General features: G+C 44.5%; 1 protein-coding gene across 4 annotated transcripts in view; it reads right to left on the bottom strand.

The window, feature by feature from the left end:
- Window positions 1-7,630, bottom strand: part of PKHD1 (PKHD1 ciliary IPT domain containing fibrocystin/polyductin) — a 445,850-nt gene extending 438,220 nt beyond the window's left edge. For all 4 annotated transcript variants that reach the window (XM_044929073.2, XM_044929075.2, XM_044929078.2 and 1 more), the window contains exons 1-4: window positions 7,446-7,630; window positions 3,691-3,833; window positions 1,125-1,202; window positions 349-493 (exon numbers count right to left, since the gene is read on the bottom strand). In XM_044929073.2, the coding sequence (XP_044785008.2) occupies window positions 349-493; window positions 1,125-1,202; window positions 3,691-3,742 (275 nt within the window). In that variant the 5' untranslated portion in view covers window positions 3,743-3,833; window positions 7,446-7,630. The remainder of the gene's footprint in view (window positions 1-348; window positions 494-1,124; window positions 1,203-3,690; window positions 3,834-7,445) is intronic.
- Between the last annotated feature and the right edge of the window lie 7,859 nt (window positions 7,631-15,489).

The following is a 15,489-nucleotide window of genomic DNA, read 5'->3' as shown; positions in this document are numbered from 1 at the left end:
GACTCAGGGATTGAACCTGGGTCTCCTGCACTGAGGGCAGATTCTTTACCATCTGAACCACGAGGGAAGAAGATGGTAAAATGGCCTCATTTATTAAGATCTGAACCTTGCAAAAACATCAACAACTGGAAACATAATCCAACTCATCCTTATAAATATTGTAAAATTCTAAAAAATCTTTCCCAGAGTCTCATCCTTTCCCATATCTCATCCTCATTAAGCCTTAAAGCCCTGATGGGGAACTATGTCAGTAGATGCAATCACTGCAGAAGTTGCTCTAATTCACCACCAAAAGCTACAGAGATGCAGAAAGTGCTCATCCCATCTGGCCTTCCCAGTCCCGGGTACCTGGTCCTGCACATCACGGCTGGGACATCCAGGAACACAGGGGAGACGTCACAGGGTATGCTGGGCAGCGTGGGCAGAGCCACATTCACCAGGTGGATCTCCAGTTGAGAGCCATTGGCGGGATGAAGGAGACCCAGCTCCAAACCTGAACACAAGGCACAGAGGAGTCTCAGGCTGAACAGAGCTGTAATCCACACTGGGCAATACAAAAACACGCCACAAGGGGGCAGTGGGAGGCACTAAGTTTACCTAAAATTCAAAGGCTCCTTATTTCCAAAGGCATTTCTGAGTGCCATATGAATGCGTGTTCTCATTTATGACTTTACTTTTTTAAAAATTCTCTTTTCAGGTCCCTCCGTCTAAATCCAGGAAAGAATTCTCCAACCCTGAAAGTTACTCTTTATTGCGGAGTAAGATGGAGACACTGAGCCATGGTTTAGAAACTCCCGCATGTAGGATTATCAACAAGGAAGATAACCAAGGTTCTGGGGTCACATTGCCAAGTTCTATGCTACATGTGCATCATCTCATCAGGGTTCCTTGAGTCCACTCCACAGCTCAGAATAAGGAAATGGACCCAAACATGGAATGGTGTGATGTGACATTAGCAAGTGGGCACCTATTGATTGTAACAGAGAGGGTGTTCCCTAGGTCCATCCCCCTTCAGGACCTCTTTTACATCTGGCCTTAGACAAGAAGAAACCAAAGACTCACATCCTTTAGGATTCTTTAGATCAGTAAATAAGAAACTTGTATTTGGCAAGACCAAAACTTACCATCAAAAATGACTGTGATCCATGTCCCCCCTGCAAGGCTTCCTTCTTCAGGTTCAATGTGGATATTCAGACATGGCACTGTAAGTAAATAGGAGAGACAGTGGCTTCAGTGTGCAAATTCAGTCCCCCAGCTTCCTTTCAGCATTCCTCAGAATCACCAGTAGGGCTTGATACAGCCCAGAACAAGGTCCCACCCCCAGAGCTTCTGCTTCTGTCTGGGTGAAGCCCAAGAATTTGCATTTCTGACAAAGTGTTCCTTGTGCTTTCAGTCTGGAGAATCACGCCTTCAAAACTCCCGTTTTAGGAAAAGTTCTGACTGATCCTAGACATCCAAAACCCCAGTGTTCACCAAGACTAACCTGACTTTCCACTTCCTTTGGAAGAAGCTTCAAGGATACATTTTGGTTCCTAATGGAAACCGAAATATGTCTCCCCTCTTTCTCACTCTTTAATCAGGATATTTTATGTGTGTGTGTGCTTAGTCGCTCAGTCATGTCCGACTCTTTGTGACCACAGGGCTGGTAGCCCACCAGGTTCCTCTACCCAAGGGATTTCCCAAGCAAGAATACTAGAGTGGGTTGCCATGCCCTCCTCTAGAGGATCTTCCTGACCCAAGCATCGAACCTGTGTCTCCTGCATCTCCTGCATCGAATTCTTTATTCATCAGGTTGTATTTACAGTTGCCACTTATTTCTAATATTTTCACTTCCCAGAAACTTTTAGAAGCTGTCTCTATTTTTAATCTTCCTACTCAGTACACCATCCTCTTTTGAATACATGATCAGAATGACTCCCCAAATACAAAATCCTCTAAATGTTTGCTTTGCCTGCTCAGAGAAGCAGTGAAGCATGAATCAGTGCTGGAATTAAAAAAAAAAAAAAAAAAAAAAAAAAACACTATCGACTTGCACACTAGGCTAAACTGGGTTCTCCCATACAGACTGCAGGCTGAGTATGACGTTATCAATGCCTCATCTTTGAGGATGCTCCTGGATGGACATTCCTTGTCCGAGGTAAAGCCAGCAAAAATCAGCTCCCCAGTGAAGCCTATAAAACACTTTTCATTTTCTGTATCAGAAAAGTTAAAGGATCATCAAGGCCACACCAACTCTGGCAAGCCCAGGGCATCCATGTACATACATGCGGGTGGCACAGTGCACAAGAGTGATGATGCAACGGAGTAGGAACGACCCCATGGGGCCTTCCCAGGAGGTGGGGGACAGGGGGCATTGACAGGCTTTTCCCCATAGCCTCTGCTTTATGTCCTCTCTGAGGATAACAGGACGTATCAGGATAACAGTATTTGATTCACATTTCCTAAGGTGCTCTGCAAATATGAAAATCCCCCACCAAACGGAAGATGTTAACTACTCGATGAGCCTGAGCACAGAGCCCCAGGCCTTCAGGAGCCTGAGGACTGATAATGTTAACCTCTGTGACAGCATCTGGTTACCTCACCGCCATCAGTCAGAATTGTGACAGCTGATCCGATGACCCCCCAACTCTCACCTGACTTTTATAATGGCTTTCCTGAAAATCTTCAGAGAACTCAGGTTTGTTTGGCTTTTGTTTTTCCCCCAGTGGATGAGCTATCATTCTCCTTGGACACCCCTGCAATAAACGTTTCTCTGCTCCAAACTCTGACGCTTCTGTTTGTTTGGCCTCACTCTACGTTGGGAACGTGAACTTGCACTAACAGTAAAGGCACATTCACGAGAACACAATCTTTGGTGGCACTCTGGCCAGACCAGCTCACACTCGCCCTCAAAGCTGTATCAGATGTGTGTGCACTCAGTTGCTTCAGTCGTGTCTGACTCTTTGCAACCCCATGGACTGCAGCCCAGGTTCCTCTGTCCATGGGGTTTTCCAGGCAAGAATACTGGAGTGGGTTTCCATTTTCTTTTCCAGGGGATCTTCCTGACCCAGGGATTGAACCTCTGTCTCCTGCATCTCCTGCATTGGCAAGCATATTCTTTACCTCTAAGCGCCACCTTGGAAGCCCCCAAGAAGATACAGAGGATAACCGAATTCGCTGAGAAAAGTAGAGACACAATTTCAGAGAAGAAAATTTTAGTTGGCCGTTCATTGCTAAGACAAGCTAAGCCTTCCTTTGGGAAGATAAAGTAATAAAATCTAAAAAGAACTGCATAGTATGGCTCAAAAAGGAATTATAAAAAGAAGATTATAAGTTATTATTAAAAGCTCTAGACTATAACAGCAACTTCCACTGGCTGTTAAAAATTAAAGTATATATTTATAACTGTTTAATGTACAACCTCAACTAATAAACAGAAAAAAATTATTAAGCAGAGAAAATTCAGTCTTAGAGCAGACACTAATACATCATCCCCAATAATATTTCAGTTCAGTTCAGTTCAGTCGTTCAGTCATGTCCGACTCTTTGTGACCCCGTGGACTGCAGCACACCAGGCTTCCGGGTCCATCACCAACTCCCAGAGCTTCCTCAAACTCATCCATTGAGTCGGTGATGCCATCCAACCATCTCATCTTCTGTCGTCCCCTTCTCTTCCTGCCTTCAACCTTTCCCAATAATACATTCACTCACCTGCCAAAAGTAGTATTTTGATACTTGTCAGAGAGAACAGCCAGCCAGTCATCTTGTCCGCTGAAATCGATCCTTTCAAAATTGCTCAGACATTAAACACATCTTCAATTTTGATTGGAGCAGCATAGCTTTATAAAAACAAACTGAAAAAAAAAAAGACTATCATTTTTGCTTACATACAATTGCTTTGCTGTGTTAAAACTTGGAAAATTAAGGATCTTCTGAGAGACCCACCATCATCCCAACTTGCAAGAAAAGGACAATCTAAGAATCTTACATAAAATCATCACTATTCTACCCCCTCTTCTTGTCTCATTCACTTATTTTATGCATACGTAAGATAGGTAAGTAATAGTAACCTCTTGCATGAATTCATTCTTAAACAAACACTTACATTTTAAAAGTAAGTAAATTCCAGAGTCAAAATACTAGCTAATGGTGATGGGGGGAAGGGGTTGTTTTGTTTTGTTTTCTGAAAGTCTCAGTCCTCCAGGAAGCAATCAACATGCAAAAAAAGAGTAAAGAGCATAAAAAAATAAATGTTAAACATGTAACAGGTTGAAAAACTTATGCTAATGGAAATTTGGAGGACATTATCTTACCCTGGTGGCTCAGCCATAATGAATCTGCCTGCAATGCAGGAGACCAGGGTTCGATCCCTGGGTGGGGAAGATCCCCTGGAGGAGGGCATGGCAACCCACTCTAGTGCCTGGAGAATCCCATGGACAGAGGATTTTGGTAGGCTACAGTCCATAGGGTCACACAGAGTCAGACACGACTGAAGTGACCAAGCAGCAGCAGCAGCATCTTACCCTCACAGCAGAGGAAACAGGGAGGACCCTCCAAACTGGACCCCAGGACCCCAGGTCTCTCTACCTCAATCCACCACGCCTGGATCAGCTTCCTTAAATGCTGCTTTCACTGTGGCATTGTCCTGTTTAATGCTTTCAATTCAAAGCAAAACCTCTATCACGTCAGAGGATAAGAACACTTGAGAGGATTTTTATTAAGAATAACTGAGGTGGTACATACCTAAAGAAATTAACACAGGGCCTGGTACAAAGAAGACACTCACAAAGGTCAGTTTTCCTTTCAAAGGCTCTCTGCTTCCCACAGAAAGCTCTGACTCTGCAGTTTCACCAGGACCTGCCCCTCACCGTTCCAACTTCCCCTTTCGCTGCACCCAGCAAGCTCCCCACACGGCAGCCTCTGCCTTGGATCCTGCTGGTCCCTTTCTAGAGTCCCCCAACTTTCTTGTGCCCTAATGAACTCCTGGCCTGCTTCAGGGCCCAACTCAGGAGCTGCCTCTCCACGAAATCTGTCCCTCATGTAGATTCATAAATTAACTGGCCCCTGGACTTCCCTGGTGATCCAGTGGCTAAAACTCCACACTCCCAGTGTAGGGGGCCCAGGTTCGATCCCTAGTCAGGGAACTAGATCCCACATGCTGCAACTAAGACATGGTGCAGCCAAATAAATAAAGGTTTAAGAAAAAAATTAACTGGCCTCCAAATACGGAGGGCAAGGAGACACCTTGCTGCTGTTGCTGCTGCTAAGTCGCTTCAGTCGTGCCCGACTCGTGCAACCCCATGGACTGCAGCCTACCAGGCTTCTCTGTCCATGGGATTCTCCAGGCAAGAACACTGGAGTGGGTTGCCATTTCCTTCTCCAATGCATGAAAGTGGAAAGTGAAAGTGAAGTCGCTCAGTCGTGTCCGACTCTTAGCGATCCCATGGACTGCAGCCTACCAGGCTCCTCCATCCATGGGATTTTCCAGGCAAGAGTACTGGAGTGGGGTGTCATTGCCTTCTCCCAGGAGACACCGTAGAAGGAGGCAAATGCTCCAGATTGGCAGGTGCCGGGTTTCATAAGCAGGAAAACTTACATACAAGGCTTTGTCTTGGGTGTTACCAAGATGAATAGATCTCCACCTATCACAATCTTAAAAGTTTATACAGAGGCTTGAACAGCATTCAGTCACGTGTTCAGTCCCAATGATCCCAATGCCACATGCTCTCTGAAAACTGCATCTCTGAAAACAGCTCCTGTTGTGGAACCTTTGAGCAAAAGGTACATTTTAAGTACACGGGGTGGGGTGGGAGGAGGCCTGCTTGTAGGTGGACTGGTGGTCACGCCCCGTCCATGACCTGGAGGAGGTGGACCAGCATCCACCCCTCTTGACCTCCTAACAGGTGAAGCAAGACTCCACATGTTAACATTATATCCTCAATGTAACAAACCCCTTTCATTGATATTGGCGGGGAGGGGTTAAGAAAACACTGAAGCCAGAAGAAATAGTTTTACCATTACAAAAGAAATAAATAAATAAATAAATGCCCAGAAAAAGAGTATCTACAAAAAGCTTAAGAATAAACATATCTGTTAGGTATGTCCGAATTAAGACAGTGCAATGGATAATCACCTGTATTTCATTCCACTCCACAAACATTTATTGTATGCCTAATATACTCTGGGCACGGTGCTTTCTGTTGTTGTTTAGTGACTAAGTCATGTCCAACTCTTTTGCAACCCCATGGACTGTAGCCCTCCAGGCTCCTTTGTCCGTGGGATTTCCCGGGCAAGAATACTGGAGTGGGTTGCCATTTCCTTCTCCAGGGGATCTTCCCAACCCAGGGATCTAACCCACAGTTCTTGCCACGTCTCCTGTATTACAGGCAGATTCTGTACTGCTGGAGCTGGGAAAACAGATAAATTATCTTTGTACCTGCCTTCAAGTACCCAGCAGTTGGGGTAGGAGCAGAAGCTACTCTCATTTACAAGAGGAGTTCTAAAGTTTTCAAGTAGATTAAGCAGGTGTTTAACTTGTAAAATTCTCTATATTTTACACCTATTTGGAATAGGATTCATTTTTCAAACATTTAATTTTCAGAAATACATCTACTGCTTAGAGAAAAGTACCCAGGAGTTACTTATAGTCCAAAAGCCCTGGATTTGATTTACTTGTCACACCCCACAGAATATGTTAGGCACAGGAGAGTCGATTTTCAATCTGACTGGGATTTTAACATTTTATTTTGGTGCCTACTCCCAAATTTAGAACATCAGAAGTAAATAGTTGCATGTTGGTTTTCTTAAAACCCTGGGTTGGGAGGGGGCATGTGGGAGGAAAAGAGTGATTGGAATTAACACATATACACTATCAATAAAGACAATGTATAAAACAGATAACTAATGAGAACATACTCTAAAGCACAGGAAACTCTAGCCAAAGCACTGTGGTGACCTGAATGGGAAGGAAGTCCAAAAGGGAGGGGATCCACGTCCCTGTACGGCTAATTCCTTTTGCTGTACAGCAGAAACTAACACAACATTGTAAGTTAACTATACGCCAATAAAAATTAATTTTTAAAAAACCTCTATGTTCAGACCTACATCTTCCGTCTAAAACAGAGCAATCAAATCAATAACAAATGTATTTTCTCTTAAAATGATTATCCACTAATTCTTCCTAAGAACAAACTCAGCCTCCATTTAAATACTTTAACCAGAATATTTTCAACCAGAGGAGAGCTGTGTGCCTCGGGTCAGTTCTCTCTCCCCTGTCTCTCTCCCAACTCTGCCCTCATTCTTCCTCCTCCTCTCTCTCCCCTTCCCAGCCCCGCTCCCTTTGGGGCTTTGAAAGACAAGCCTGCGAGGTTGCTACATCGCATCCCCCAGTTCCTTTGTTTAACATATTAGCAAAAAGGCAACACCTAGGAAACACAGAGCAGAGACATTTCTGAACCGAACAGTACCTTTTCCTGTTTCTCTCTCCTTTGGACTCAAGGGAGGAGTCCTTTCCTTTCAGAATGACCTTGTTCCTTTCAGAATGACCTTCTTCCTCTCAGGAACCGATGGCCCTGTTACCTGGTTAGAGCCCACCTGCGGCAGCACAGGTAACTTACTTGCATCAGGTTGTAACTCACCTAACTCGTTTGTGTCCCAGCCAAACCTGTGCTAAAGAAAAAATTCAGAGCTGACCATGGGGCAAGTTTAATGATTAACACAAGCTACTGAGGCTTTTTCCCCCACGATCTTTTATTAACCATCAAAGAAAGTCTTACATTTTTTTTTCCACTTACATGTACCCTAGACAAGATGTTTAGATGAAAGTTCACACAATGAGACAGACAGGTATTCAATGATTGAAAGAATTTGCCAGTAAGTCAGTGATCGAACACAGGCCCAGGAGAAAGGGCCACCAAAGGGCTGGTCCCCATTCATGAGCAGTCTCTGACTTCTCATCAAGAGGAAAGGCTGCTAAATGCCCTGCCACAGGTTGGCATTCTCACTATGCAGGGGTGAGTCTAAATGTTACTGAGTTCAACTGCATGGCAGGCCAACAGATTGGAGATGAGATATTCCGGTAAGGAATGCGACTTTAGGAGAGCCCATTGAGCAATAAGATGGCAGACTATCTCAAAATAACTTCCTTATCAAGTTCTGATGCCAGGTTCTTTTACAGATCAGGGATGGGGGGAGTGAAGAACAAAGTAAAAAAGCCATTAATCTTGCAAATATCCCCTAGACTGGCAAGCCTGAGACAAGGGATGTCTTAATTTCTTCCTTCTTACCATCTACAGGTAGACAGAGTTATACACAAAGGCACTTTAACAGTCAGGCAGAGGAGCAGGATTCTCCGTGGGCAGTTATGTGTGATTATGATAACAAAAGAGCAAGTCACAGAAATGGTTCCAACATGAAGTGCGAGTTGCCTTTTCCCTGCAACCTAAAAGGCTTCCCTTGTAGCTCAGTTGGTAAAGGATCTGCCTGCAGTGCAAGAGACCCGGGTTTGATTCCTGGGTCTGGAAGATCCCCTGGAGAAGGGATAGGCTACCCACTCCAGTATTCTTGGGCTTCCCTGTGGTTCAGCTGGTAAAGAATCCTCCAGCAATGTGGAAGATCTGGGTTCAATCCCTGTGTTGGTAATATTCCTTGGAGGAGGGAAAGGTTACCCACACCAGTATTCTGACCTGGAGAATTCCATGGACTGTATAGTTCATGAGGTCACTGGACTGTATAGTCCATGGGGTTGCAAGGAATCGGACATGACTGAGTGATTTTCACTGCAAGCTAAAGAAGCAGACAGGAGATGATCTGCTCAAAATCTTGCTAAGAAAGGGCTTGTGCAAGCCCTCTCTATTTTCTCACTTCCCTTCCTCCCTCCTGACCTTGCATTTTGGCCAAGAGGAAGCCCTTGGCTTCCACCCATCATCTCCTGTTAGGACCCAGACCACAGGTCTCAGTCACTGGTTTGACTCTCTTGATGAGGAATCAGACATGCATCCGACCTTGGAGATCAGCACCACCTCCGTACTTGGTCCATGTCTGACTTCCTTGTCTCTGCCCCACCACCCACTCCAGCTCACATCACCGGCTTCCTGATGGAGTCAGCCATGCCCAGTGGTTCCTGACCAGAAGAAATTCATCTTCTTTCCTTTGAGACAGAAGCCTTTTTAATAGAGTTTGATAGCCCTGAATGTCCACCTCAAAGGACCTGGGAAGCATCCCAAGCAAGACTTAACACACAGAAGTATAGCACATCTCTCATGACAGTGGTGGAACTATCCTCTAGAAAGTATGGGAAAGAAAGTGAAAGTGAAAGCTGCTCAGTCGTGTCCAACTCTTTGCAACCCCATGGACTATACAGTCCATGGAATTCTCCAGGCAAGAATACTGGAGTAGGTAGCCTTTCCCTTCTCCAGGGGATCTTTCCAACCCAGGAATCAAACTCGGGTATCCTGCGTTGCAGGAGGATTCTTTACCAGATGAGCCACCAAGGAAGCCCAGGAAGTGTGGGAATCTTTATGAAATCTCCTGTGCATCACAGCTTGGCAACCAGTGACAAGCAGAATGATTTGCTAGCACTGCAGCCAGTCGGAGAAGGCAATGGCACCCCACTCCAGTACTCCTGCCTGGAAAATCCCATGGGCGGAGGAGCCTGGTAGGCTGCAGTCCATGGGGTTGCAAAGAGTCGGACACGACTGAGCGACTTCACTTTCACTTTTCACTTTCATGCATTGAAGAAGGAAATGGCAGCCCACTCCAGTGTGCTTGCCTGGAGAATCCCAGGGACGGGGCATCCTGGTGCGCTGCCATCTATGGGGTCGCACAGAATCAGACACGACTGAGGCTACTTAGCAGCAGCAGCAGCCAGTAGGGTAGAGAGAGGAGGCCTGGCCAGATCAGGCAGCCAGGGAGCCAATCATCTGGCCACCCTCCTCCCTCCTGAACCCCAGCTTCCACTCTAGACCCTCCGGGACAGGTCCACAAGCGTCATTTGAGCCACACTGGTGTGTCTGGTACATGGGAAATAAGGAAGAGCAGACAGACCAGGTTTGGGAGAGATAATCAAAGGGGATTTCAAAACGATCGGTAATTTTTATGTTTGTAAAAGAAATTATATTCATGAACCACTTAGATGGTTCAAAATTATTTTTATAAAGAACATAATACAGTTTCTGCCCTCAAAGTGTTTGCTATCTGGCAGGGGAAACAAAATCGTGATCAGATTAGTTTACTATATTTTAGTCAAATCTCGTGATTAAGACTTAACTTGTGTTTTACTTCTTGCTACTTTAATAAGAGGTTTCCAGAAATTAACCCCATCTATCCTTGAGTAAAGAACCTACAATAGATATTTATCATTCTTTTTGGCAGCCTAGCCATCAAAAGGCCTTCTCAGGTGGCTCAGTGGTAAAGAATCCGCCTGCTCCAGGGGATCTTCCCGATGTAAGGATAGAACCTGTGTCTCCTGCATTGGTTGGTAGATTCTTTACCAGGGAAGCCCTAAAATTTAGAGCTAGAAGTCATCAAAATGAGTGAGAATACCACTGTAAATGTGACCTCTTGAGTATGGTGATGCCTGAAAACATTTGGTTTATATATGTTTTTCTCAAACTATAGGATTAACCAAAAAGTTCTTTTGGATTTTTCTATACAATAAGGATATTAGGAAAATCCAAAAGAACTTTTTGGCCATCCCCCAATAGATGCCACATTTCTTTTTTTTTTTTTTTTTTATCTTAATTTTTTTTAATTTTATTTTATTTTTAAACTTTACAATATTGTATTAGTTTTGCCAAACATTGAAATGAATCCGCCACAGGTATACCCGTGCTCCCCATCCTGAACCCTCCTCCCTCCTCCCTCCCCATACCCTCCCTCTGGGTCGTCCCAGTGCACCAGCCCCAATTTATCGTGCATCAAACCTGGACTGGCGACTCGTTTCATACATGATATTGTACATGTTTCAATGCCAGTCTCCCAAATCTCCCCACCCTCTCCCTCTCCCACAGAGTCCATAAGACTGATCTATACATCAGCGTCTCTTTTGCTGTCTCGTACACAGGGTTATTGTTACCATCTTTCTAAATTCCATATATATGTGTTAGTATATAAAGAAAGAAATTGATATTTTCCCTCTGTACCTTCAAATCATTTTGCACTGTACCTTATATACTATAAGAACACAATCAAATGAAAAGAAATGCCTGTGAATTCATTTGAGGAAAAACACTCTGCGGTAGATGCTGCTGCTGCTGCTGCTAAGTCGCTTCAGTCGTGTCCGACTCTGTGCGACCCCATAGATGGCAGCCCACCACGCTCCCCTGTCCCTGGGATTCTCCAGGCAAGAACACTGGAGTGGGTTGCTATTTCCTTCACCAATGCATGAAAGTGAAAAGTGAAAGTGAAGTTGCTCAGTCAAGTCCGACTCTTCGAGACCCCATGGACTGCAGCCTACCAAGCTCCTCCGCCCATGGGATTTTCCAGGCAAGAGTACTGGAGTGGGGTGCCATTGCCTTCTCCACCTTGTCTTCCTGCATGCATGTTAAGTCTTTAGTTGTGTCCAACTCTTGAAACCCTATGAACTGTAGCCCACCAGGCTCCTCTGTCCATGGGATTCTCCAGGCATGAAGACTGGAGTGGGTTGCCATGCCTTCCCATCCAGGGATCAAACCCGAGTCTCATTATGTCTCCTGCATGAGCAGGCAGGATCTTTACCACTACCAACACCTGCGAAGCCCACAAGTCTCCCTAGCCTCCCTTTTTCATAAAGAAACAAAGCTAAAGGAATTATATTCTCTCTGGTTCAATATCATACCCCTGATTACATTTGGAGCCAAAGGATAATGAATATATGAACTCATATTTGGAAAAGAAATGAATTTGTTCCACTTGAGGGGTTAAGTTCCTGATCAAATATTTGTTTCTTAGTTTCTTTAGACAAAGTTTCCCACTACAGTAAAATTATTTAAAAGTAATCCTTCATTATTGCCCCTGTCTGAGGTCAGTTTTGCTGATTAACTTATTTTGACAGTAATGACCCCCACTTACCTGGAATCAAAACTGTTGTGCCCTCTATCATCCTGATGAGAGTCCTAAAAACCAACAAGGATGCCCTGGGTGTTACAGGTGAAAATAACTCATCATGTCCACGTACTTGGGAGTTAACATTGAACTACAGGCAGTTTCCTCATTCAAATAAGCAGAGCTAACCGGCTACTCCAGCATCATATAGGCTGGAAATCTATGGGTTATATACCTCAAATATCCTGAGGGCATCATTGGATCACAACACTCAGCATAGCTAGATTCATACCAGTGACACAGGGTGATCAGAAAGTGGTGAGATCAAGCTCATATCTAATCTAGGGTATGACCAACTATCTCAGTTTGTCTATAACCAGGAGCTTTCCAAGGTAAGGTCATGGGGCTTTCAGTGTTAAACAGGGAGAGTCCCAGGAAAACCACCAGGATGACTCACGCCTATGCTTTAGACAGCTCCTAGTCCAGAAATAGTCAATAATTTTCTAAAATGCTTTGGCACTCAAGGCGGACAGATTGTATTCAGTTGCTTCTAAAATCCACTTACATGTCAAGTAATTCAATTCCTGCCATGTCAGATAAAATAGGTGTTGTGATATCCAGTGTTTTCCAGACCACAGAAGCATATTTTTCTTTGAAGTTGGAGCATTTGTGGGAAATCTGGGAAAACAGCATATGTCAGTTTCTGAATTACAGACAATACAGTATCTTCTCCCTGGGATCAGCAGAATTTAAAATAAATCATACCAGCAGGGAGCCACAATACAAAAGCAATTAATTTTTTTCTAGTTTGATACCATGTTACTATTAATATCTGAGTCAGGAGCCCAGCAGAGATGTCTAAAGTATATCTCATATTTTGTTTTAAAAGAATGAGTGACATAGAAGTCATAAATATCGGCAGCCCAGTAGAATGCTTGCTTTAGCAGCAGAATGTTATGATACGGTCAAATTCTATATCCTAGAGAAAATTGTTTTGAAAATGAAAGAAATGTTTCCCCCTTCTCCGGCAAATGTTGCACAGCTGATAAAATAGCCGAGTCTGATACCTGATATGAGGGACAACATCGGTGGTGAAAATGAGTTGGTGGCGGTTTAGTCGCTAAGTCGTAAACGACTCTTGGGCCTCATGGACTGTGTTCCAGGCTCCTCTGTCCATGGATTTCCCAGGCAAGAACACTGGAGTGGGTTGCCAGTTCCTTCTTTGGGGGATCTTCCCAACCCAGGAATCGAACCCGGGTCTTTTGCACTACCGGCAGATTCTTTATCAACTGAGTTATGGGAGAAGCCCCATATGAAAATGACGGGAACTACAAAAACCTAAAAGTAAGGATTGCCTTCAGAATTAAACAATGAAAACAACCAGTAATGGATAAAATTGCTCAGTAAGACTTAGAGCTATTACTATATCTGAAGAAAACCATTCAGATGTCTGTGAAGATGGATAGTGTGGCAGTGTCTTTAAAAATAGTCTTTATCAATGATCTCATTGGAAGGAAATATATGTCTCCCTCTTGGGCCCAGATAGACTTGTGACTGACTTCTAACCAATGGTGATCACTGGAGATGACGCCACTCCGAGGCTAAGTCACAACACAGTTTTGCAGTGTAGGCTGGCACACTTACACTTACATTTAGAACTCTCAGCCAATCCCTGAGAAGTCCAGCTACCTGGGGCTACCATGCCAGGAGGAGGCTCCCAGTAAGGCTTATTACAACCCTATGGGCTACTGTACCCATTTATCGTGACCTTGGAACTATCGAGTAGCTCTTTTAAAGTCACAGCTAATGAATGTGGAGTGAAGCCTGAGAACCAAATCGGTGGCTCACACACCCAAATGTGCTTTCTCGGCTGTGACTGGTATATGCATTCTGCTGTATGGACTAACAAGGCACCAGCCCCATGACGTGCTCAGAGCTGGCAGAGAGAAGTGAGAGGTACTTGGGAGAAAACCTTTCACTCTGCCCCCACAAGTTCAAATATTACCATTTCCTTTGTGTTCCTAGAAGTGAGAAATTGGGGGAAAGCTCCCCATCTGAGAGATGGAAACTCGTATACCCTGACTCCAGGGACAGTCATGAGGGTAAGATGAGATAACCCAGAATCTTAGAGTCAGATAATGTAGTCATCTTTGGTGTTACAACCGGAAGACCTCCAGGAGGTGTGGATGCTGGGGCACATCTGAACTGATAGAGGCTCCTGGGCTCTTATCCAGAAGCTCATTTCTTTCTTCTTCTTGTTAAAGGGAAGCAAGAAAGTGTCTTCCAAGTGTGACAGAGCTTTGATTATTCTCTCTGGGGCCTTTGTGTATTTTTTACATGAAATTGGAGGTGGGAGGGTTGAGGAGAGGTTGGAGAAGAAGCATGAAAGCAGGCTCTCTCCCTACACCATCCTGCAGTTTCAACGCTTTGTAAGTGAGCTCTGCCCTTCATCTGAGAACTCTGATGGGGCTGGGCATGCCCTATTTATAGACAACAACTGCTGCAGAACTTCAAAGGGGGCACACAGCTAAGCCAGAGGAGTGGAGGGAACACTCGGAGGAAAGGATGGGACACAACAGCTCCTGGCAGCCAGCTCTGGGCCCTGCCAGAAATGCCCCATCATCCCCCAGCGCAGTAAATGGCCAAAGACCATTGTGTCCATCCCAGAAGCGCAGCTCTCAGCCAAGGCATGTGATCCAAGTGGGCTTTATTTGACTTTGTGCTGCAATCTGACAAGCTCTTATATTGACCAGATTAATTGGCCTTTAGAGACCATGGTTTACAGAAAATGAACACCTAATTCTCACCTTAAATTCTCAAAAACAAAGAAGAAGAGGAAGAAGGAGAAGGGGAAGTGAGGAGGACAGGGGGAGGGGAGCAGAAACAGAAGAAACATATTCAGTATGATGGACTGAATAATGAATGGCCCTCCCAAAGTTACCCACATCCTCATGCCCAGAAGGGATTGTCGAAATGTGACGTTTCATGGTGATAAGGACTGTGCCGGTGTGATGAAGTTATCGGTCCTGATGGGGAGAGTCTCCTGGTTGGCCCAGTATCAACACAAAGGTCCTCATAGGAGAGGAGTAGGAGGATCAGAGTTAGTAGTAGGGGATGTGATAACAGGAGTCAGAGTTTGATGTGTTAGGAGAAAAAGGACCACGAGCTGAGGAATGCAAGGGTCTTGAGAAGCTGACAGAAAGGCAAGGAAACAGACGAACCCCCAGAAGGAACAGCCCTACGAAACTGATTTAGTCCTACAAAAACTTTGATTTAGCCCTACGAAACTGATTTTGACTTCTGACCCCAGACTGTAAGATCACAAATCCATGTTGTTTAAGCCACTAGGTTTATGTGGTACTGTATTATAGCAGCCTTAGATGTTGTTTATATGTTTATATAATACTGTATTGTTATATAATTGTATTATAGCAGCAGCCAGGAAGGGTTGCCATTTGGTGCCATTAAAGTGTATATGTCCCTCTTGGA

The sequence above is a fragment of the Bubalus bubalis genome, chromosome 2 (assembly GCF_019923935.1).
Source record: "Bubalus bubalis isolate 160015118507 breed Murrah chromosome 2, NDDB_SH_1, whole genome shotgun sequence".
Classification (NCBI taxonomy): domain Eukaryota; kingdom Metazoa; phylum Chordata; class Mammalia; order Artiodactyla; family Bovidae; genus Bubalus; species Bubalus bubalis.
This window is presented reverse-complemented; position numbering and strand designations above follow the sequence as displayed.